The sequence below is a fragment of the Gymnodraco acuticeps genome, unplaced genomic scaffold, assembly GCF_902827175.1.
Source record: "Gymnodraco acuticeps unplaced genomic scaffold, fGymAcu1.1, whole genome shotgun sequence".
Lineage (NCBI taxonomy): Eukaryota > Metazoa > Chordata > Actinopteri > Perciformes > Bathydraconidae > Gymnodraco > Gymnodraco acuticeps.
The window spans coordinates 878,677-903,545 of record NW_022990238.1 but is presented as its reverse complement, the minus strand read 5'-3'; the positions used below and the strand labels follow the sequence as shown (position 1 = coordinate 903,545).

The 24,869-nt window shown below is 41.2% G+C and overlaps 3 protein-coding genes across 3 annotated transcripts; 1 reads left to right on the top strand and 2 right to left on the bottom strand.

Annotated features, from left to right (window-relative positions):
• Positions 1-317: 317 nt before the first annotated feature.
• On the bottom strand, positions 318-2,447 carry rnf151 (ring finger protein 151). Its single transcript, XM_034220160.1, has 4 exons — positions 2,318-2,447; positions 1,558-1,727; positions 1,348-1,444; positions 318-961 (listed from the first exon to the last, which is right to left on the bottom strand). The coding sequence occupies exons 1-4, from the start codon at positions 2,348-2,350 to the stop codon at positions 491-493; spliced, it is 771 nt and encodes a 256-aa protein (XP_034076051.1). The 5' UTR covers positions 2,351-2,447; the 3' UTR covers positions 318-490.
• A 397-nt stretch (positions 2,448-2,844) lies between these two features.
• tbl3 (transducin beta like 3) lies at positions 2,845-18,100 on the top strand. The gene is made up of 23 exons (XM_034219892.1): positions 2,845-3,021; positions 3,142-3,193; positions 4,356-4,451; positions 4,583-4,630; positions 4,745-4,886; positions 4,998-5,082; positions 5,329-5,499; positions 5,592-5,667; positions 5,802-5,898; positions 6,026-6,237; positions 6,396-6,537; positions 7,195-7,253; positions 7,443-7,549; positions 7,688-7,823; positions 9,425-9,664; positions 11,319-11,389; positions 11,516-11,672; positions 12,033-12,091; positions 12,878-12,981; positions 15,467-15,538; positions 15,708-15,866; positions 16,320-16,413; positions 17,075-18,100. Exons 1-23 carry the CDS (start codon positions 2,990-2,992, stop codon positions 17,448-17,450), a joined length of 2,787 nt encoding a protein of 928 aa, XP_034075783.1. The 5' UTR covers positions 2,845-2,989; the 3' UTR covers positions 17,451-18,100.
• Positions 18,101-20,496: 2,396 nt separating this feature from the next.
• LOC117548544 (NADPH oxidase organizer 1-like) lies at positions 20,497-24,687 on the bottom strand. Its single transcript, XM_034219907.1, has 8 exons — positions 24,481-24,687; positions 24,315-24,395; positions 24,152-24,224; positions 23,883-24,066; positions 23,172-23,365; positions 22,962-23,084; positions 22,223-22,340; positions 20,497-21,895 (listed from the first exon to the last, which is right to left on the bottom strand). The coding sequence occupies exons 1-8, from the start codon at positions 24,544-24,546 to the stop codon at positions 21,145-21,147; spliced, it is 1,590 nt and encodes a 529-aa protein (XP_034075798.1). The 5' UTR covers positions 24,547-24,687; the 3' UTR covers positions 20,497-21,144.
• Positions 24,688-24,869: the final 182 nt, after the last annotated feature.

Below are 24,869 nucleotides of genomic sequence, written 5' to 3'. Positions count from 1 at the left end.
TAATTAAACAGTTAGAAGCTAAAATTAGACTATAGATATTTAAAGGGGGGGAATAAAGATTCCTCCCTCTTAAAATATCAATAGTCATAGCCTAAAAGAAAAAGATAAAAACAACAAATGCATCAGAAGAAGAAAATAAAAAGTCCACACGTGTCTTGTGAAATATCAATAAATGTCTGATCGAGACTTAAATGTTCTGGAAAGCGCATGAGTTAGATGTAGGCTATGTTTGCACAGTTCTGGTAAATGTTTGCATTAATACAAGTATTCATCTGTAAGGAAAGCTTTTCTCCTGAATGAAAGTCAGGATGACAGTGTTCATTTTAAATACTTTATTAACAAAATATAGGAAACTACAGCACACATTTTTTTTACAAATTCACTCTTTTTAATCATGTACCACCTACATATTTTAAAACGCACCCACACTTTCAAATAAATAAACACATGCAGAAATTACAACCATCAGCAGCAGTAGTAAGTGACTCCCTCAGCAGTTGCTGGTGTTGCTACTTGGAGTCCCGCTCGAGCTTCCACTGCTCTCTCCACGGTCCTCCTCTTCTACCTCGTGCAGGTCGTCCATCACCTCCAGGCTCTCGCAGATCAGCCCTATCTGCCTCTTCATGTGGGTCATGGTGCTCTGCATCCTCCTCATCTTCCTCTGCAGGGCGGTGGCGATGGCCTTGTGGTTCCTCTGTCTGATTTCATGCTCCTGCCTCAGTTGCTTGTAGCAGTTGTGTTGGGCCTGGGTGCGGTGTGAGAGGATGGTCCCGCAGCCCATGTGGCAGGGCTGACGCCAGTGTTCGCAGTGGCGTGCGTGGGTGTCTAGGTCCCTGCGGAGGAGCTGCGCCCGGCAGCCCTGGTAGGGACAGGGGATGAGCTCGTAGAGGCAGCTCAAGCTGTGGCAATACTGCTCCGAGAGGGAGAAGGTCTCTGCACAACCACGGATCTCATTCTTACACTGTAATAGAGAGCAGACACAGAGAAACACAAAGAAATAATGTGGTCATAAAATCCAGAATTCACATACATCTGCATCTAGCCTGCAGCGGAGGGAAAATCCTAGTAAGCTGACTTTAGTATTCAAGCAGAGGCAGAGGTGAAATTATAAATTGTACAATTCTAATCCTTCATTGAATTTTTTTTTCATTGACCTCTCCCTAGAGCTTCAAGACTACATAGTGCTGGGTCACATTTAAGGCCATGATATTATTGATGTGTGTTGCTCCTTTAAGTATTAATGAAGCTACTCAAATGTCACTCAAATGAGAGTTGTCATAATAACAGTACATCACTTTGACCAAAAAAAATGTTTTAATGTACAAGTATTTTTTTAAAGCTTCCTACCTTGATCTTCATGCGGCCAATAGATTTGCTCAGCTTGAACATGACAAAGATAAGGCTTGTGTTTACAGACTTCCTGCAGCAGGGGCAGGTCTCCTGTCTGTGGAGAATAAACAACACTTAGTCCCATTCTCTTGTTAGGACCAGGCATGATTATAACAATCCAATACAGGATAACTTTACACTGATCTCGTCCCATGTTATGTTCAGTACCTCTTAAGCCACTGTAAAATGCATTTCTTGCAGAAGATGTGGTGGCACGCTGCTCTTACTGGACACTTGAGGACCCCCTGGCATATAGTGCAGATCAGATCGTAGTCTGGAGTGTCCACAAACAGCTCCACATCGTAGCCCCCACTCTGTGATGACACCTCTGGGTCCGCCTGGGGGCCAAATAAACATTACCTTATTATTGTGTATCATAATTTTCTTATATTTCACGGCAACAATAACGTGTAAAGTATAGTTTCAGCTCCAATGATGGACAAACTGTGAGCCTTTATGTACCAACAGGTGAGTATTTTCTCCACCGCTGCCTACAACCCATCCACAGTGTTTTCAACATAGAGGCAAGAGATGACAAAACAAAATATTGTTCTAGAAAGTCATATGACTGATAATATGATAACGAAAAGGTCAGTGTAAACCTTAAAAAACATCATAAACAACATATGAGACCATTACAAAATACTTATAAACACGTAAACGTTTGGCATTATTTCCATAATTGATGGTAACATTTTTATAAAATGTAATAAAAACAATAAAAATATACCATGACACTAATGCAAGACTGTGTTTTGTAAAGGGGAAGACACATTTAACAGTTCACCAAATGTATTATGAAAGTAGCTGATTCAATATTAAGGATAGGCCTATGTATGTGTACATTTTTTTTAAATGAACCCAAAGTAAAAGTTAGTAAAATGGAGAAATTAATTTAAAAAAAGAACAGAAGCTGTTGTGTACTTACCATGTCAATCTTCTTTCCTCGCCGTGTTTCCATTCCCAGCACAGGTTTACTCCATATCGGTGCACTCACATGTCACACACCCGCGTTATCAATGCAACACACACATGAACATTCCTGACCAAACATGAAGGAGGGACCATGTCTGTGTGGGTGTGTGTGGGGACAAATGGAAACAGTAAAATATGAAAACGAAGAGAGATAATGGCGCTCACTATGAAGCGCGTCCTTTCCCTGCTGTTCTAGCATCAAAGCTCACCCTGCGTCAAACAGGAACTTTTCAACATGAATAGCTGCAACTGAGTCTATTGTTGTGAGTCTGGGGGACTCACATTTAAAGTTAAAGTTCATATTGTGAACCTTATGATCACATACAACTAGCCTTTTTTACTAATAAAGTTCATTTTAACAAAAAAAAAACCGAGTATAGACACTAGTATAAACGTTGTTTTATGATGAAATATATCTCTGTTTACATTTTGACAATGGAATCGAGAAAAACCGTCTGACCAATCACAGCTCAGTGCCATCGGATGACGTACAATGTGTGCGACTCGATTATCAACATGCGGCATGGATGTGTTGATTTCAGCCAACTTGTGAAGTGAAAAATAAGTAAATTACATTATTTCACCTTCTAAATATACACAGGTGTTGGAATTTTTCGCAGTTAAGATGGCAAATATCAACCTTCAATTCAAAACAAAGTAAGTGTTTGACGCATGGCACGTGAAGGCTGCAGAACCATGCTAGCTGGCACGAGCTAGGCTAAAGTGTCATTTCAAGTTTATACAGCTCACAGTTATATTTCTGTTATTCCCTTACAGTTATGTTGTGGACAGCAAGATTGAACCGTTTTACAAAGGAGGGAAAGTGCAGGTGAGTGATCTGTCATGTGCTTTGTGTCAAATGTGTTGCTGATACAAGTATTCATTATGTTGCACGAGCCTGAACTGATTTTAAAACTACTGAATATACACACGGGTGTTTTTAATGAATCTGGCTGATTAGGCCTCTTCTCAGGACTATGTGGGCGTGTATACACAACTGTATTATTCTTATTGGCAGTGTTGATGACGCTTTAATGCATTAAAGTCACATGCCAGCAAATAATTTCCATTCAGTTGAATGTGTATGGGCCCACTTGTTAAATGTCATACATTAACCAAACAAATGAAGTCCCCCACTATAAATATTTTACTTTTTTTGGACGATTTGACTGACTTGTGCACTGGTCTAAAATATAGGACTGTTGTCTTACCTGTTATTTTCTTGACATCTGCTTTGTACAATCTTCACAACCTAAGCAGTCTTCAGCTTGCATATCTTAACCCTTTATGACCAGCTGTCAGACTGGTCAAAACATATTGGACATATATGTTCACTTGTCCGAGAAAATCTATTGCACAAGAGAACTAATGATAAAATAGAAATACAAAAATCAATCCTTTCCTTTTATTGCCCAAAACTAGTTTGTAGTTTCAGTAGTTGAGTACACAGAACAATGTAAAATAAGTAATTTAATTACATGAATCACTATGCTAATATACATGTAGTTGAAACTACAAGCAATCTACTGAAACATAAAACAACTAGTTAAACATGAACATGTAGTTCACTACTCCTTAACACTATTAGTAGATATGTGTCTAAGAAAGACTGTCAAAGCTCCGGGCCACCTTCATCCTGAGCAGAAGTTTTCTAATCAACAAGAATAACTCTTTATGGGACTCAAGTGACTTAATGGCTCAGTTCAAAAGTAAAATCATTAGATAGAGTTAAGTGAAATGGGACGCCATGATAAGCTATTTGAGAATAGGGGTCCAGACACTAAGCAGATAGTATATCACATGTATGTTAACTAACACAGAAATCACATGTATTATAATGTTTTCAATCGCTTTCCACACCTGTGGACCTCTGAAAACTGCACTAGAGCGCTAACACTTTAGTTATTATAGATTAGATTATATTCCATTTGAACTTTTAGTCCCTAGTATAGAACAGGCTTCCCTTTTTAACTTCTCTGTTTGTTTTCCAGATAAGCAAAGATGAAAATTACATCTTCTGCACTTGTGGAACTCGTGTCAATGTTTTGGAGATCAGTACGGGGAAGATCGTCCACAGTGTTGAGCATGTGAGTACAGCTTGTCAAATGTCAGTATTTGCTGCCTTGCTTTGTTTTCTATCGATGGAAATATGTTATCTTGGGGTTTTGGACCTTTTAATCCTAACAATCTGTCTCCTCTGTCTATATTATAATTACAGGAGGATCAGGAGGACATCACATCTTTTGCACTCAGCTGTGATGATGAGGTAAAGAAAACGCCAGTCATCACTTCAGACAAACCTCATTGTGTACATTCATCTTACCAGTCTTTAAGAGAGTGATTGTATGTGAGTAAATCTGTGCTGTGTTTCTCAACACAGATGCTGGTGACAGCTAGTAGAGCTCTGCTGCTGAAGCAATGGGACTGGAGGCAAGCTCAGTGTACTCGCTCCTGGAGGGCTATTCACACTGTTCCTGTAGCCAGTATGACCTTTGACTCCACCTCAACCCTCCTGGCAACAGGTCAGCATTAAATGACAACAAGTTGGATATTTTGTGTCCTGTTTTTCTGTCTGATCTCTGCTACATAGACATTGTAAAGATGGCCAAGTGTTTCTCCTTGTTGTCTTGCAGGTGGCTGTGATGGCACTATAAAGCTTTGGGATGTGGTGAAGCAGTACTGCACCCACAACCTTAAAGGGTCACCTGGCGTTGTACAGTAAGTTCAGAAATGCTTTGAATAATATGCATGTACATAAGATGTTATATCGTTAAAAAAAAGGACATGGTTAATACTATTATGCCCCCCCCAACAGAGTCTAAATACATGCATTTGTAAATCCCCCTAACCACTAGAGGTCCGTGAGCATAGTCAAATATGAGCACAAAGAAATATTAGACTGATGGAGCCGGTCGTGAGTTTAGCTACATCCATTGAGTCCCAAAACGTTGTGTGTCTTTGCAGCCTGGTCCAGTTCCACCCAGACATCAGCCGGCTGCAGCTCTTCTCCTCCTCTCAGGACTGTGGCATCCGGCTGTGGGACCTGAGCTCCAGTAAGTGTGTGTGTGTGCTGCAGAGCCACTACAGCGCTGTCACCTCGCTCAGCTTCAGCCCCGATGGGGACACCATGGTCAGGTACTGTACTCATTTACAACGTTTACGTTTTTTACGAGTGTTGTACATCTTTCTTCTGCTCAATGTAATTATGTGCCGATCTTTATTTGTAGTTCTGGCAGAGACAAGATCTGTACAGTGTGGGACCTGAAGACGAAGAAAGCCAAGAGAGCGGTGCCTGTCTATGAGGTAGGACTGTGAAAACAGTGCACTGAAAACTGGAAGATATTAATTACGTGCCTGTGGTTTTAATTTAATTAATAGAAATATGAGAAGTCAAATTGTGGTACTCTTCTACAGCTTAACGTGTGTTTTGTCTGCAGGCTGTGGAGGGTGTTGTGATGCTGCCTGTGGATGAGGACTTGTCTCAGATTGGTGTGAAGAGCAAAGACATGCATTTCATTACAGCTGGCAGCAAAGGTTTGTCTCTTGAATTGTCCCTCACATGTTTTCATGTGGAGTCAAGATTTTTGTGGGAAAGCAGTTCCTCAGAGCTTTGCTTAAAATGTCTCTTACACTCACCTCATCTCCCTTCCTCACACGGCAGGTGAATTGCGAGTGTGGGAGGCCAGCACGGCGCGTTGTGTTTACACTCAGACACTTGGCTCCAGCCTTTCCACCTCCTCTGAAGAGGAAGAGGACGACCCCCGCGGTCTTACACATCTCCTCCACCTGCCCGCCTCCTCTCGACTGGCCACCGTCACAGCAGAGCACAACATCGTCCTCTACCAGCTGCCTGCTCTCTCCACACAGCAGCAGGTCGGTACTGAGGGGGAGATGGAGTTCTTTATCTTGCTAATAGTTCTTGAACTTGAGCGTCAAACTGCAGACTTCATTCATCCAGATTCTTTTATTATCATATACATATAATACATCTCCACTTTCTTTCTCTGTGGCTTCCTCCTAACTTCTCCCAGTTTGTGGGATACAATGACGAAGTGCTGGATGTGAAGTTTCTGGGGAAAGAAGACAGCCACATAGTGGTGGCCACCAACAGCAGCCAGCTGAAGGTGTTTGAGCTGCTCACCAACAGCTGCCAGATCCTCTACGGACACACAGGTCAGTCACCAGCAGAGGGCATGAGTGTGTACCTGATGTGAAATGCATAGCAGTTTGTTCATTTATTCACCAGAGGGCAGAAAGGAACCACAGTAAACTTGACATCAACACGCAGTCTATTTGCAATACTGTCCCTAGCCTTTTAAACTTGGTGTCAACCTTTTATGACTTGGAGAAACTTAAGTAACTGAGACTGAAAGCTTTACTTTATTTTATGTAAAGGGATTGATTACAATTACAGATTATTGTAGACATTTCAACAGTGGTAATTTATAAAATAAATTAGTTAGCGTTGCTGATGTTGATGTGATCAATTGAAAATGAATAACCTTTTATTTGTATTAAACTAACGTAGTGCTTTATAAAGCAATAGCAATGCATCTCAAAATGCATTAAGAATATACATTGATTTTATATAAACATTTGATTACACAGCTTCTAAAAGCTACATTTGAAAAAGAACGACTTAAAGGCATCACTGAATGACATGGTAACTTAAAATGAAAGGTGTCATTAGAGCAACGGAAACCAAAGAATTCAGATTTGAAACAAACATCTTGTCTCAGCACGTGTTGAAAGGGACTTGCTGAGCTGGTTGGAGAGAAGATTATCTACTCTGACATTCACTGCTATTTTTTATCTGTTCATCATCCACAGATACTGTCCTCTCATTGGACGTGTTCAAAAAGGGTTCTCTCTTTGCGAGCTGTGCAAAGGTAAGCGCACAACTCTGCACCTCCAGCAATGCTGAACACAAATAATAGAAACTCAAGAGAACAACTGTTGTACACAATGGCTTCTAAGGCATTCGGCACATGCAACATTACCAGTATTACCACAAAGTCTATAAATAGAGACCCTTTATAACTACATTCAAGTAAAGAATGAAATGTGTGTGTCTTTAGGACAGGTCAGTGCGTGTGTGGAAGATGGACAGCGACAGTGGTCAGGTGCACTGTGTGGCTCAGGGCTCCAACCACGCTAACGCTGTGGGCTCCATCACCTGCTCCAGGTAACTAGTTTACACTCACATCCTATCCCATCACATCACATGCAAAGAGCCTGGTGGTAAGAAGATGGGTATTCATTGTTAGTAAAAGAAAACCAATGAGCATGTGTGACAGCAATGGCTCTCCATGTTTCTGTCCAGGATGAAAGCATCTTTCGTAGTGTCCGGCAGTCAGGACTGTACGGTGAAGGTGTGGGATCTCCCAGCAGACCTGTCCACAGCAGGGGCGGAGATACAACAGCTGACCCCCCGCGCCACAGAGAAGGCCCATGACAAGGTACGGCACAAAACTCTCCATCATTTAAAAAAAAAAAAAGCCACACACACACACACAGAGAGAGAGAGGTGAGTCAGTCTCCAGTTATGTCTCTGTAAATTTTATTTTATTTTTATTTAGCCTTTATTTATACAGGTGTAGATCTCATTGAGACACAAGGTCTCATTTTCAAGAGAGACCTGTCAGTGGTAACACTACCACACAAAGTTACAGACAGACAGGACACTAAACACAGAGGCAACACTAAAATACAACATCGTAAAAAAGTAGTCATTAAAATCCATATACAGCAGTCAGATATAGCAGGTGCAAACACCCACAGATGATTTCTCCAGCTTTTTTAAAATGAGTTTAAAATCCGTGATGGGTATCAAAGTGGTCAGCTTAAGTTCCTGCTGAAGTGTGTTCCAGGTCGAGGGGGCAGAGTATGATATGGCTTTTTTCCCAAGCACCGTGCGTACTGAGGGGACGGACAGAGTGATGTAATGTTGAGATCTTAGTCTATAGCTGTACTGTTTGTGTGATATGTAGAGGGGCAGCAGTCCAAGCATAGCAGTATAGATGAGTTTGTACCAATGCAGTGATCTGCGCATTGATAATGATGTCCAGTTGACTAAAGCGTACAGCGTGCAGTGGTGTGTGAGGGGTTTACAGTTGGTTATGAACCTCAGAGCCCCATGGTAAACAGTGTCCAGCAGATGAAGGGAGTGAGCTGAGGCGTTCATGTACACAACATCCCCGTAGTCCAAGAGCGGCAAAAATGTGGCAGCTACAAGCCGTTTCCTCGCACTTGTGGAGAAGCAGGCCTTATTTCTAAAAAAGAATCCCAGCTTTAATTTCAATTTCCTTAAAAGATTGTCAATGTGTGGTTTGAAGCAGAGATTTTCATCTATGGTGATGCCTTTAAATAGTTTTAAGCATGGTGTACCAGTGGAACTGATAACTGTTAGAAAGTTGCATTGAAGTGACATTTCCACTACACGTAAACAGTAACTTTTTTTCTTTTAATGTTTATTTTATTAGCTTTTCTTTTTAATGACTGATTTTAAATGCCTTTTTCTTAATGTCTTTCATTTTTTGTAAAGCACTTTGAATTGCCTTGTGTTGAAAAGTGCTATATAAATAAACTTGCCTTGGCTAACTTGAGATGTCAGGTACAACAATCAATCATCTGTCCCTCTGCAACACCTTGTTACTGTCGTAGCAGCTTTAAAATCAGCTGTGGTCAAGAGAGAATAATCAGTAAGATAACAAACGTACAGCAACACAATATTCGTATTAAAAGCAATAAGGATCTTTATACTTGGAAGTATGACGTCGCCTCCAACGGAGAACGTCCTGTTCTGAGTAAAACAGGCTCTCTTTATAAGAGAGACATCAAAGCAGACTTACACAATTTCCCTAACATTACTCAACTTGTGTTTTGTCATATTGAGGATGCATTGTAGTGAGACAAAGAATGTGATTTCATACCTCTGCGTGTTTCACACCCATCTTTTCCATCTCATTTCTCGGCACTGTCTCCTTTGTATATACATTTCCTTGTCTCTTGTCAACTTTGTGGAAATGTACTCATTATTTCCTCATCTCCTTTCTTCCAGGATGTAAACAGCGTGGCAGTGTCACCAAATGACAAGCTGCTTGCTTCGGGCTCCCAGGACCGCACCGCCAAGCTGTGGTCGCTGGCGTGGGAGGGGAGCGTGAGTCTGCTGGGGGTCTTTAAGGGCCACCGTCGAGGCGTCTGGGCCGTCTGCTTCTCTCCTGTCGACCAGGTGCTCGCCTCGTCCTCCGCCGACGGCACCACCAAACTGTGGAGCCTGCAGGACTTCAGCTGCCTCAAGGTGGGCCCTGAGGTTTAGTGTGCATGTGACAGGGTGTTGCATACATAAGTCTTGTATGTAAGGCAAGGCAAGGCAAGGCAAGTTTATTTATATAGCACTTTTCAACACAAGGCAATTCAAAGTGCTTTACAAAAATAGTAGTTGACACACAGACCTTAAGTCTCTCACTTTCATAAGTATGTAAAGATAATACAAGGGCAATAGTTGTTTAGTTAAGTCAATAACTAGTTATATTCCTGTAGGTGACTGTGACTCTTTTTAAATGATACTTTTGAAAGAGGATAATGCTTTTATTAGATATATTCTTAAGTAAAGTACAAGTATCTCAACATTGTACCTAAGTATAGTACTTGAGTTTATGAACTTAGTTACTTTACACCAGTGGCTATAAAGATAGAAAGACTAAGCTTTGAACAGAGGCATGAAAATACATTTTCAAAATGCTCAACAGTGCTGCCAAAATTATAAAGTGACTGCTACACAATTAAAATAAATGCTTTTATATATTTCTATTAGATGTGACTCTTTAGCATTTCTGTTATTATTACCTGCTGCTTTAGTTGTTCTGACTGCTAACATCCTGTTATTCCTCATTTTAAAGCCGATATTCCGTGGGGTCGGGGGATCGGATCCTTGTCACCTTTTTCATACCTGATGAGTTTGCATCCCTGACGAAGCTAGTAAACTATTTGATTTGTTTTAGATAGGCACTACATGTTTCATATGCTGACCTTATTTTCCTGTTCCATGTTAAAATAAACCATTTTCAGTGGTACCGCTGAGAAAGAGTAATTTGTTTTCAGTCATGGAAAATTAGGTAAAGGACGTAATATCGGAAGTGTAGGCTGGCTTTACACCCACGGCCCTACCAGAAACGTTGCTATCAGAAACAATGCCCGACTGTTTTACTACTAAATACTGCTAATAATGATTGCATTGATTGTGTGACCATCTATGCTTCTATGTTTCTACATTTCATGTTGTCTGTGGATGTTTAATTGCTCTTTTTGCTGCACTTTTAGTGTACAGTTTTGCTGCTGTGTTTATTGTATTTTGTTACTCTGGCACAACAATTTCCTTCGGGATGAATAAAGTCTTATCTTATGGTCGGTGCACTCAGAGCTAACCTGTACTGCACAGAGCATGTGTGTGAAGAAGCAGGAAATAAAAAGGAACTCACCTTGTGGTATAACTGGCAAGAGAGAAAGCCTTTGAGCTCCATACTGTTTCAGAAGTAATCCTTGATAATCCATGATATGGCGTTTCATCACCGGTAGAATCTCCCGCATGAGCTCCGCCCCCTCCTTTTTTTTTTTTCTTTTTTTTTTTTTATAAAAGCTTTATACCCCAAATCAGCACTTTTGAAACAGGAAGTGAAATAGAGGGATATGAGGCATGGCTAGAATGGGTGATCTGTTTGGTATTTTGAGCAAAACACTTCATAGACATGTTTTTAATATATTTGTATATATCTGAGACCTATGCTATTGCCTAAAAATAGCACGATAGGTCCACTTTAAGCAATTTCTGAATCAACATAGGTAAAACTGCTCAACACAAGAAAAATATAAAAACAAATCTGTAATTCATATGTTTTTGGTTGGCTGAAAAGTAAAAAGATCACATGACTGATTGTTTGTTTTACTGTTTTAAGACATTCGAGGGTCATGATGCATCAGTTCTGAAGATCATCTTTGTGAGCCGAGGCACTCAGCTGCTCACCAGGTAACCCCGCCTAAATTCTTATGCAAAGCTTTTTTTATATTCCATTTAAAATTCATAAAACATTTATTTGAAAGAGAATGGAAGTGTATATCTAAACAAGCCTTCTTAATTACGCTCTGTCCTCAGTGGCTCGGACGGTTTAGTGAAGCTGTGGACAATAAAGACCAACGAGTGTGTGAAGACGCTGGACGCCCACCAGGACAAAGTGTGGGGTCTCCACGGCAGTCAGAAAGACAACAAGATTGTGACTGGCTCAGCAGACTCTAACATCACTGTGTGGGTGGTAAGTGTCTGATGCTGACCTGCTGATGTGTGTGAAGCTGTCTAACTTCTAAATACATATAAGTACAGGTTGTCAGATTGTTAAAAATAAGAGTCTTTGCAGCCAGTGCTTTTCCTCTTGTTGCATCCAAGTTGATGCAACAAGTTCACAATTGTTCTTTTAATTTGGTCTTTGTGGCAGCTAATATCTAACCTGCTGAGTAACACTTGATAACGTTGAGTCTACATGTTATTTAGTTGTTAATATTTAGCTGACCTTTCACTGTAAATAATCTCTTTCTTCTGAAGGGGAAAACTTGGAAAGTCCCCTGCAGGGAACAACATATAACCTCAAACATGTTTCTCTTTTGTCCACTGCTAGGATGTGACTGAAGTGGAGCTGGCCGAGGAGCAGGCCAAGCAAGAGGATCAGATACTTAAGTAAGTTACACACCACATTGTCATTTTAGAAGTCCTTAAATAGATGTGAGAGAGTAGGCTATCACATTATTATCAGCCCTCCATCCTCCGACTAATCACTGGATGGTGGACAAACAACATTTTGTTGTCTGTTTGCTGGAGGTCAGAGATCCTGGAGGGATAACTCTGTCCCAGCTGCTGGTCCCCCTTGTTAAAACATCCTGTCAGCCAACTAATAAACTGAGCCTGTGTTACATGAAGGCGTACCGCTCTGGGTCACAGGTCAGGCGGTATGTGTTCTGATAAGAAGAGGGGAATTTTGGGGTCAAATATGATTGATTGTATATATGTTTAATGAAGGTATATGTTTGCCCACTGAGGAAAGCACACATGCACTCTGACATATGGGTTCATAATAACGAGGGCCTAGGTAACAGATACATTATTATCAGGTGGGGTTTCTTCGTGGAAAAGTTGTCTGAATGCCTTTCATTTGTTTTGAAAGACACATAGATATAGAAACTGATACAGTCAAGAAATGTTGATGTGAAAAGCAGAACTTAATGTACATTTCACTTACTTATCAAAGCTTAGCCGAGCTTGAGGCACATATAACTGTGATTTGCCTGTATTGACAATAACTGTTATATTAAATATATATATAATATAAAACTATACATATAATAATATTGTGTGAATAATCAAGCCGCTAAACAGAGAAAACTGAGATCTTCCTCGGGACGCCTGGGATTTTGTTGTTGTTTATAATATTTGATTGATTAACTAGTTTGTTTGTTGTGTCTAAAGGCAGCAGGAGTTGTCCAACCTGCTCCATGAGAAGAAGTACCTGAAGGCTCTGGGTCTGGCCATCTCTCTGGACCAGCCTCACACTGTGCTCAACGTCATCAAAGGTACTTTGAACTACAACATCTTCTGGTCTAGGTTGACCGATGGACTATAAGAGCTGACAGGAACTGAGGGGAGAGAGAATTGGGAAGTTTCGGTGCCTTAAACATTCAGCTGCTGGATGCCCCCATTCCACTTTCTCTATCCTGACATTTACTTGTTTCTTGCATGCACACGGTGTACACAGGTTTTTTTGGTTTTATTCTATTTATTTTGTACCACGTTATGCCTTCTCTGTACACATTGCATGTCTCTTCTTACAGTTTCACCTTCGGTTATCTTGTCAGTCTGTCGTTGTTTATTGTATACGACTGCTCACTTTAGAGAGTCACCGGAGCATTGTTGCAATCACAGCACACCCCTCTGTCAAAGGTTCAGCCTGTGAACATGAAAACAAAAAGCTACCTTTATTCCACATTGTTCCTGCTCTTTTGTCCATTTGACACAGTTTCCTAAAAACAAAGGTACAGTGACGTTTTGTCAATCTGAAGCTGAACAGCTTTCACATAAGTTATTGCGTGCGATGAAACAAGACAAAGTGTTTTTAATGTAGCTTTAATGTGAGCAGTGTTACGTTCCCACTTGGCTAGGGTACAAACGGGAAACGACACGACCAGATTGCATTTGGTATATTTGTTACCGGTGGTTTTATTGTCACTGAAACTAGGCAAAATGATGGTCACACAGATTGGCCCCACAACACGGGTCAATCTGTCACTATAACACAACACAAAGGGTCTCCAAAAGAGAGTTGCCCCGCTATAGAAAGAAAAACAAATCTCACTACTCAAGTGGAAACAAGCAATAAACAAAACGGGACTGTGGAAACACACAGCTGGTGCGGGTCTACAGGTGCTAATCACCTGGCTCTACGCAATATCCACTCACAGGAACGCTGGTCTACAGGTGCTAATCAACCTGGATCTAAGCAGTATGAACACACAGGAACGCTGGTCTACAGGTGCTAATCAACCTGGATCTAAGCAGTATGAACACACAGGAACGCTGGTCTACAGGTGCTAATCAACCTGGATCTAAGCAGTATGAACACACAGGAACGCTGGTCTACAGGTGCTAATCACCTGGCTCTACGCAATATCCACTCACAGGAACGCTGGTCTACAGGTGCTAATCAACCTGGATCTAAGCAGTATGAACACACAGGAACGCTGGTCTACAGGTGCTAATCAACCTGGATCTAAGCAGTATAAACACACAGGAACGCTGGTCGACAGGTGCTAATCAACCTGGATCTAAGCAGTATACACACACACCAAAATCCCTACGCTAACACAGAACCCGACGTCACACTGCTACTCAGTGTGCTCGCCTAGAACCCTACTACAGACACTGCTAATCAGTGGAGCTAATACCAAAGACACACGCTAAATCTCAGAATTCACAGAATGAAGGCTTATCACAAGGATAGGGTTGACTGAGGCATCTGACACAAAATACAGAGCCTCCCGACTGTTGTCCGTGCTCAGCCTTTATACTCCTCCCCCGGATGACGTGGCAGAAGCGAGCAGGGGTTGGGCGACGTCTGTCCAATCCCCGCGGATGTTGAGCGGTCCGGACGGCCAATGACAGCATAGGAACTGCACAGCTCATTTACATACACCAACAGACTTAAGCTCACAAGGTAGCAGCGGCTGTAACAGCAGTGTTATGAACAATCTGTTATAAGCAAAGTTATAGGCAGTGTAAGTCATATAATAATAATAGTCAAAATATTCCTTACTTCCCAAAGATGTCCATTTTAAAGAGATATACAAGCAATACAAATAGTGATACACAAGGAATGCTCCACACTCAAAATGATCATTTGTGTATCAATTACTACTTCCTTTTTGTTTTTCACACATAATTACACAATCGTGAGACTATGAATGCAGAACTGTTTGAATTAGTAAGGTACTTCGGAGAGTGGTCAGCATAAGCGTGGATAAATGAGACTTGGAACATACTGCTTTAGTCATGTAAGGGTTTGCAAATGTACTTTGTTTTCTGGTAAATGCAGCCTCTACACTTATGTAGTGTAACATGAGTCATTGAGATCTCATGTCAGCAAAGGCAGATGCATTCTTAGTTATGTAACAATGACACTGTAGAGAGGTAGTACATAGAGTTATGCAAGGATGAATTGTGCCAAACCCAGGTGTGCACATGCAGCAGTGTCTGGTTTCGTATTCTCTAAATTGTTTATCTTAACATTTCCAAAGACAGGTATTAACTATCTAATTGTATGCCCTTTATTTGGGTAGGTGAACTAAAAGTTTTATAACATATTTCTTTTGGGTTGATGTAAAGGACAGTGACACATTAAAACAACTCCAGAAATTCTTTTTTTATTCGACATGGAAATGATTTACAATGTCTCAACCAAAAATGATGACATTAAACTTAATATATTAAACGCCTCTGCTGTGAAAGTTGTTTCAATCACTGATTTTCTGCTGTGTTTAACATGTTGTTCTCTAATGCTTACAGCGATCCGCCAGTCGGAGAATGGCCATGAGCTGTTGGAGAAGACGCTCCTGAAACTCAGGGTGGATCAAAAAGGTAACAGATCAACAATATCCTTCAACATTTCTAATTGTGGAATACAAAAGCTAAATGAAAAAACGTCTTTAAGCGAGGTAGACGAAATAAATGAATCTGTCTCTTCTCTTATCTTCGTTCCCTTTCCACCTTCATCATGTGATCCTGTTTTGGCTTTAACTCCACTCAGAGTCGCTCCTGCGCTACTGTGTGGTTTGGAACACCAACGCCAGAAACTGCCAGAACGCCCAGGCCATCCTCCAGGTGCTCCTCACACACCTGCAGCCCGAGGAGCTGCTGCAGTACCAGGGCGCCCGAGCCCACCTCGAGGGACTCATCCCATATACAGGTGTGTGTGTGTGTTTTCCTGTTACCAATCTATCATTGCGGGGCCCCTTTACCTCTGGTTCCTATTTGGAGCCAATAAACACATCCCTCAAAAAACAAAGAATGGGTAGAATAATGTTTTGAGGAGAATCCATCCCTAATAGGGGAATCTAAAAAAATAGTGTCATGAAATAGGTTGATAGCTGGGATCACATGCATCAATAAGGGCCACATAGGTGGGATTGAACTCGGCTGCTGCTGGAAGTACATGAGACGCTTTACTAGGAAGGGTATTCCGAAACAGGAAGTATTTGTCAAAAAAAATTACTTAAAAAAGTGGATGTTAACATGACGGTATTGTGTTGAAGCAATCCTGTTACCCATCTCATTATTGCTGGGCAACTCTACCTCTGGTTAAATTCTGATGTGTGTATGAAACCCTCTGTAACTGGTTACCTCTGTTGCTCTCCCACAGAGAGACACATGCTGAGGATCGGCAACCTGCTGCAGGCGTCCATGTTCCTGAACTACATGTGGCAGAAGATGAGAGTGGCCGGAGCACCAGCCAGGTGAGGTTCAGACCCAAAACAGCCCTGCATTAAAACAGCGCTTCAGGCCATGTTGGTTAGCATGTTGTTTATGATACCGGAGAGACAATTAAATATGATCAAGGAAATCCAGCTGAAGTTACAGAATATAACAATTGAAGACAATAAAAGCATTGGCAGGAGTTTATTATATGATGAGACATTTAAGAGTATAAATAAACAGCTCAAGTGATCTACAAGCAATGTGTGCTTGCATGTTTGTGATCACATCACTTTGCCAGATGACATTATGTTGCTTTGCACCAAAACCTTTCTCCTGACAACATTGCATTTTTTTACTTGAGCTCTATGAAATTGCACCTCTGCTGCGCTGACAGACTGGCTCCAGTTAGTCTCACACACTTAATTTAATCTCTTGGCTCACAGATGGAGCTCAGTGACTTCCTTGTCTTCCTCCAGTAACTATTGCAAAAAGTGCAATCATTTTTTAGTTCAGCACAATGCGTTCCTCGTGCTTGGTAACAAGATATTGTCGGTCAAACTTGACATATATTGTAAATCCAGGTGAGGACTCCAGCACTGAATGCATTATAGTTGTTTGTGTTGCATATATTGTTTCTTTGGTTAAACATGTTGATTGTGCAGTTCATACATCTAATCCCTGTTTGTAAATCCTATCTAGCATGGGCCAAGATGAAGACATGGATACCACTCCTCTTGCACAGCCTTTCTTTATGATTGACAAGGAGAAAGGAATGGGCAGCGACGGTGAGGAGAAGCAAGATGGGGATGACAGTGATGGTGGACAAGATGAAGATCTGGTTAAAGAAGATGAAGAGGACAATGAGGTCAGTGCCACCAATAAATCAACCAACAACAACAACAACAACGGTGGAATAGCAAACGGAAAAGGCGCCAAAACAAACGGCAACCACCACTCTGAAAGTGAGGAGAGCTCAGGAGAGGAAGACCCCGAAGAAGAGGATCAGACAACGGTAAAGGTGGTGAAATGTCTCCCGGTTTCTTCCGCTCCAGAATGCCAGACTTCAGCCAGCTGACAGGGGTCTCAAAGCTGATAACAGATGACTCCTGCAGGAAAGAAAAGGGGGTTGTCTCATCTCGGACCATTAGCTGGTGTGACACAGTACACTGACTGAGTGTCAGTGTGTGAAGAGACGCAGAGACAGAAGTGGGATGATAGTGATACAGATAATAACCCTCTCTGTGCATTCCTAAGTCTCATGCCAGTCACTGAGTTGTGCTTTTTCAGACAAAGTGTACTTTGGTAGGAAAATAGGAGAAACAGAGCTGCAGTAAGGCTGTGTTATTCTCCCCCCCCCCCCTGCAGACACCAGCCGCTATTGTCTAGCTCTGCATAGCCCTGAACTACCGGTTCAACCACAACAACAGAAAATGTTCCTCCTATAACCACAGATTTTTTTTATGTCATGACTACAAATGTTTATAAAATAAAAGTCTGTTTTTTGTGATTTAAAATGAGTTACATTTTTATAAAGTCATGCATCATATGTTGTATGTTTAGAAATTCCCAAATGAGTCATTCGCATTCTAAGTGTTAATTGCTTAGTGGAAACATGGTGAACATTCCTGTTGGGTGTGTTGGAGCTTAGCTTCGGTGGCGAACACATCATGAAGTGAATTGTCTTAAGGATTAGTGATATACCCAAATAAAGTTATTTGCATAAAGGTGATGAGACTTGATTTCAGACTCATAAGCACGTACAGCTTAAACCATGTGCTGTCAGTCTTATGTGACCCTAAAACAAAACTAGAATAACCAGATGCTTGGATTCCGGTCAGTCTGTGAACAGGTGTGTCACAGAACAAACAAAGATTCATTCACCAAACTGAAACGGTATGTAGTTGAGAACAAAAGTTAGAAGATTGGCGTGGGTTTCTGCAATGGTGCCATAAGTGGGGGCCGCTTGCCGTTCAACCTTTTGTCCCTGGCTCCTATTTTGCATCCTGTCTGGTGCAATCTCATTTTAGCATATGCATTAATGAGTTATCACCATTAACGTTTTCGAACCCTCAGAGACCTTGATCCTCAACCCCTCCAAAAGTCGCATCAGTTCATCCTTGAGTCCATGGGGACGTTTGTGCCCGATTTGAAAATAATATGTTAAGGTGTTCTTAAGACATTGCTTCCATGAGGATCAGACAGATAACCCTTAAACAGAATGCCTTGGTTGTTGCCGACGCAGAGGCATAATGCGCAATTTTGTAATAGCATTCACACACATTTTTTTATTTATTTAACCAGATAAAAAAAGCATTGAGATAAAATCTCATTTACAATGCTGACCAGGCCAAGAAGGCAGCAACGTTACACATACAACAACACAAACATATAAAATACAAAGAACATAACTAAGAAAACAAAAGACGAAAAAGCAGTAACTACATTGTGCACATTAGGACAGTAAGAAAGGTGCACTACTTATTATTGCAAGAGCAGCTGGTGGTAAGGACTTCAGACAACTTCAATTTAAAACAGGCTATAGGGACAAGTGCCGTCAGTTTGAGGTGTGATTGAAGGTCCTTCCAAGACCAAGAACCATAATTAAAAATACTCCTTTTTCCAGCCTCAGTCCGCACAGCAGGAACCTGGAACCGTATCCCAGGCACTGGATCTGAGGTTGTAAGAGTCACAAACTGGAGCAAATCTGGCACATATATACAGTGGAAGCTTACCTAAAATGGCTTCATACATTAATAAAAACCAATCCAAACCAATCCTACGCATACTAAGTGAGGACCATCCAGTTAGGCTATACAGTTTGCAATGATGAGTCCTATAGGGTGCATTTGATATATAACGCAGTGCAGCATGGTAGAGTGGGTCAAGTTTGGCCAAAACAGTGGGACAGGCAAATCTATAAATTGTATCACCATAGTCAAGCTGGGACAGGAATAAGCCAGAGACCAACCTTTTACGGGATGAAGTTGAAAAACAAAATTTAAGTCTGAAAAGGAAGCCAAGAGTGAATTTCAATATGGTGTTTGAAGTTCAGATTACTGTCCAACCAAAAGCCCAGATATTTGTAGTAGGTATCGAAAAACTCAACAGAGACGCCATCAAGGGTGCCAATGGAGAGGCAAGAGGAGCAAAAAGCATTGCTTTGTTTTTTTTTACTGTTCAATAGCCATTTGGAATCAAGAAGTGCATGCTGCAGCGTGATAAAATCAGATTTTAAATTGGAAACGGCCATATCCAGAGAAGGAGCACATGAATATACAATAGTGTCATCAGCATACATATGATAGGTAGAAAATTGCATCTGATTACAAATATTGTTTACATATAATAAAAAGAGCAAGGGCCCCAAAATAGAGCCCTGTGGAACTCCCTTCTCCAAGTTGACAGGGTCCGAGACAGTACTACCCAACCTGACGCATTGAGTACGGTCGGTTAGATAACTCTGAAACCAGCAAATGGGATTATGACCGAAACGAGACATCAACATAACATTAGACATAATGTGGTGATCTACAGTGTCAAATGCTTTGGCTAGGTCAATAAACAATGCAACACAAACAGATTTTTTATCCAAAGCAGCCTTAATATCGTGCAAGACTTTCAGACTGGCAGTCACAGTACTGTGCTTTGATCTGAATCCAGATTGCATAGGGTTAAGGATGTTGTGTGAATTTAAAAAAAGTTTTAGCTGAGTAGAAACTAGGGACTCAAGAATCTTTGATAACACAGAAAGATTTGAGATAGGACGATAGTTATTCAACTCCGTGGGATCACCAGCTTTCAAGAGGGGCGATACCAGACCTTGCTTCCACACAGCTGGCAGTGTGTGAGTGGACAGGGAGAGATTACAAATATCAGTTACTGGTTGTGCTATAATCTGAGCTGCAATCTTTAAAAAGAACGGGTCGAGGCCGCCATGCCCGGCAGACTTTTTAGGATCAATTGAGTGCAAACCCTGTAAGACTTCAGAGACCGAGAAATACGCGAAATCAAAAACAGTGGAGTTCATCCTGGAATTCTGTCCATCGAAGGTTGGGAAAAATGTTGTGGGCTGACTGACAGAGCGAGCTATACAGCTTAAAAAAAAATCTTGAAGCAAGACATTTAGAGTTTACCCAAAGTATTTTTATTTGTTCCAAGCTTTTTTGTAACAAGAAAATACATTCAAGATTTAAATGGTCAGTATATTCTGTGTTATTGACACAACCTATTACTATATACAAGTTAATTTAGCTGTAAACATGCTTGACCAGGAAACAAAATGCCCACATCATACTGTTCATAATTCAGATACATATTTACTTTTGCTCCAGACACAAGAACACATCTCTTTCCCTTTCTCTCTGTGCACTCAGCACACTCAGAATGCATACAAGGTTTCCAGTATGGAAAATAAATCATTCAAAACAGAGTTAATTAGCGTGTTATGAATGTTAAGTGTTTACAGATTCATAATTGTGTTAATATATTTTCTGCTTATGTTGAATGCCTTTGTCTATGTGTGTACTAAATGTTCCCACAGTCACCTCAATACAACTGATATATTGCCTCGTAGTCATAATAAAACTACTCTTACATTCTGAACACATGCTCACCTCACTAGGGAGTTTTATTTGCAGAAATCAAATACAAATTGCGGGAAACGGTATTTCGATCTCTTTGTCTGTACACACAAACTGAAAGATTGACAATAAAGTTGACTTTGAATTTGACTAAAGTCCTTAATTATACAAATAAAGTTAACACACATTTCATCGACTGAATATATCAGTCTGTGTGGGCGACAGGCCGCGCCTGGCTGCGTTCTTGCGGGTGACAGTGGTACAGCGGGTGAGGATGTCCTGGGCCCGCGGTCTGGGGGGCACTTTAGGTGTTGTCGGACCCTTGTAGAGGTTGGGATCAGAGACACTGGGGGGCATTTTCCCCTCTAGGCCACTTGTCGGGCTGAGGCGGTTGCTCACCACGGGGGGAGGCGTACGGCTGAGACGCAGCTCCTGTTCGTTGTAGCTTTGGCTCAGGTTGATGGATGAGGAGCTCTTCCAGGAACTGTTGAGGTCATCGCTGAAGCTGCTGCTGTCGCTCAGACTCCCCTCGCTGTCGGCCTGCAGGCTCAGGGGACGAGGCTCATCTTCTCCGTCCATCTCCACCATGATTTTGGGGAAAGGGAAAGGCTTTGCGGTCGTGGGGGAGGTGTCAACGTCGGTGGAAGAAGTAATGCTTGCTGCAGACGGAGCAGCAGGAGGATGATAAGGCTGGATATCAACAGATTTTGACTTCTGCTGTAGGAGTGGTAGTTGCATCTTGGGTGTGGACGATCGGACAGGAAGTTGCAGCAGGTTGCCTTGAGAGAGGCTGAGACCTTTGGACTGCTGATCCAGGGACGGCATTAGTTGGTTCGGGGAAGAGTTGCGGCGATCTTGATTGGTGGCTATCATGCGGATATGAGGGTGTTTGTAGGGCTTCAAGTACATGATGGGGATGTAGCCTGCTTTACCATTATATCTGTTAAAAATGACAAAGTGGAGAATGTAGAGGGTTACAATTAGAATGAATTTTGTTATGCAAGAGTATTTCCAAGGAAGCTTTCACACACACTTTTCATAAATTATTTAGAGGACCAGTGCGTTGAATTTAGGGGGAAAAGGAATGCACTCTTCCATTACGTTTGCACCTTAATTGTTTCTACAGGAGCCCAGAACAGACAAACCAACATGCTCCAGAAAGGGTCTTCTGAGAGTTTACGTTACTCAAAAGCCACCCTAGGTTTTCTGACAAGCAGTGTATTTAAGTTGGTTCCAATCTAAATCTAGTACACTGGATGATGTTTACCTGACGAACCACCAGCCGTTGTCAGACTTCTGCAGGACTTCCACCACAGCACCGATGTCCACGGTTATCTCGTCATCCTTGGTGGCCTTGTAGTTCTTGACTGCATTGTATAGCATTCCTGGAGTGAAAGACATTTCTTTAATACAGTGCTTTGTTGCACCTTTACTTACATAACCAACAATGTTCATCCACATAAGTACTATAGTAAAGTACAGTTTTTACATATTTGTATTTTTGAGTTTTTCCATTTTACTCTCTAACTGTGCACAGCACTTTAAAAAGGAAATTATGAAATGTGTATCCCCTTACATGTATTTGACACATATACTTTATATTTCCTTTTTACAAAAAAAAACCATCTGTGCTTGCATGATATAATGCAGTAAAAAGCTGCTGCTTTACCCAATAACACACAAAGTATCTAAACTTAGTTCCACACTGACAGACTAAAACATTATAATCCTCTTGATGAGCAATTGTGATAAAAAATAATATATAATATTCTATCCTATTTCAATACAACACTGTGAAATGAGCCATTCTGCATAGAGAGCACTTTTAATACTCCAAGATAATTTTGCCGTTTATCTGTAATTTGACATTTTGAGGGTTTCTACAACCAACTTTTTCTACTTTCACTTTTAAAAGTATCTAACCCTTTACTGCTGTGTATACAAGCTGTGTGTTGATGGTCTTATGTTCTGATTGGGTACAACTTATACTGTACTTATGCACATACCTCTTTCAGAATTCCCATCTATTTCATCTTCATCCTCAGCCTCATCGTCATCCTCCAGTTTATCCAGGTAGGGGGCAGGGAACCAGGCCATCTTCTTGCTTTCATTCTCCACAAGCCACCACCCTAAACCAACAGGATTTCACATTTAACAGATCTCACGGTAATGGGTTGTTGAGGTAAACCATTAACAGGACTCTGAGGCTCGCTCACCTGCTTTGTCTTTGATGAGAACATCGACTTTTTCGTCCAGCGCTACTTTGAAAGGCTTGTTCTTGGTATCTTTGGTCTCGTAAGGAGCCACACACCTGTACGTCTCGGTGACAAACGGCTGGGTCACGTTCCCCACGCACTGATCCTGTCCTGCATCTCTGATCATTTCATCGTCTGCTGGCATGATCATGATGCTGAGGAAGAGTAGAGAGCCAAAATTATTAAGAATTAGGCAGAAAAGCAGAGCAGCTCATTGAAAAGTCTAAATCGTGACTTCTATTAATAAACTGACTATACATTTGTTGGATTGTGGACTAGTCAGGTTTTAATTTAAAGGCTCCTGATGCAGATCTTACATTTAACATGAACAAGGGCCTCATGCTTGCTGAGAAACTTACATGTTCTATTTTGCAATTATTTCATATTCCTCTGTTTTTTTTTAATACTCTAACTACTCAAACTATTATAATATTGTACATGGGGTTTTTACTTAGGGTTGACACTAAGTATCTGGTTACAATGAAAAAGTCAATTTAAGCTTTTTGTCACGTTTTATATAATAAAACATATATTCTCAATTAGACATTTTGGAAAAGCTAAAATCCCGCAGAAAAGCCTTCTGGAGTTGGTAGCAACAAATCGGAATTTAAATTTGAAACAAGAATGTTTGGTTATTAGATATCATTTCATTTTTGAAATGCTTTAAACTACCTGTTCTGGGCAAACTCCGGCTGCAGGTCCTGATCTTTGGGGTGGAAGAACTGGATCAGGTCTGCCGACTGGCAGACCCTCGGGTCGCAGCTCAGAAGTGCATTACAATATTTCTGCAGAAACTTGAGTCGCAGCAGAGACCTAGTGGGGCCTTTCTCCCGGCTGCCCCTTCTCAGCCTTCTGTCTGAAAGCACACAGGACGCGTAAAGTCAGGATCAACACAGAAATACACTTTGTGACTCACATAAACTGCTGCTGTAAATACATACCTCGATATCTGGGGATGATTCTGTCGGATTGTTTCATTTTACTTGCAGGTGGGAAAGCTTTCTTCATTAGTTTCTATCATAAAGAAAATGGGTAACAGAGTTGTTATTAATAACCAATAACCACACCACACAGGCGCAACACATGAACCAGCTGTATACTCACATGCATTTTCTTAAATTCCGGATTAGTCCTGTAAACTAGAATATCACTCTGGTCTGACCAAAGCACGGAGGTCATGTACATCTGGAAAAATTCAAATGCAGATGTTAATCACACTGTAGAGAAGAGGTCTCTTAATTATTTTTTGTTCAAGTCGCCACGCGCTCACTTTGGTCTTCTCCTTGTGCATGACTCCAATTAAACGCACGCTGATGGGATACCGCTGGTCCTCCATGAGGAAGCGAAAAGAAATAAAGTTGAGTGTTAAAATTGTGAGGGTTCCTCTCAGACCGGCTCTGATCCTGGGACTGCAGCTCAGGAGCTGGGCAGGTGTATTTATAGTTGCTGCACCTGTGCAGGTATTGCGTCGCGCTATCACTTCGGAAACTCCAGCAATGTGCAGTTTGTATTCACAGTCTTTATTCTACATTTAGAGCACTTGTGTGGGCGGCACGTTTTTGTGGTTTTCAAATGATGTCTCTTCTTCAGTGATGGAGAAATGTACTTTATTACATGTTGATGTATACGAGGAGATCTGAATTTGGCAGAGGTTTATTT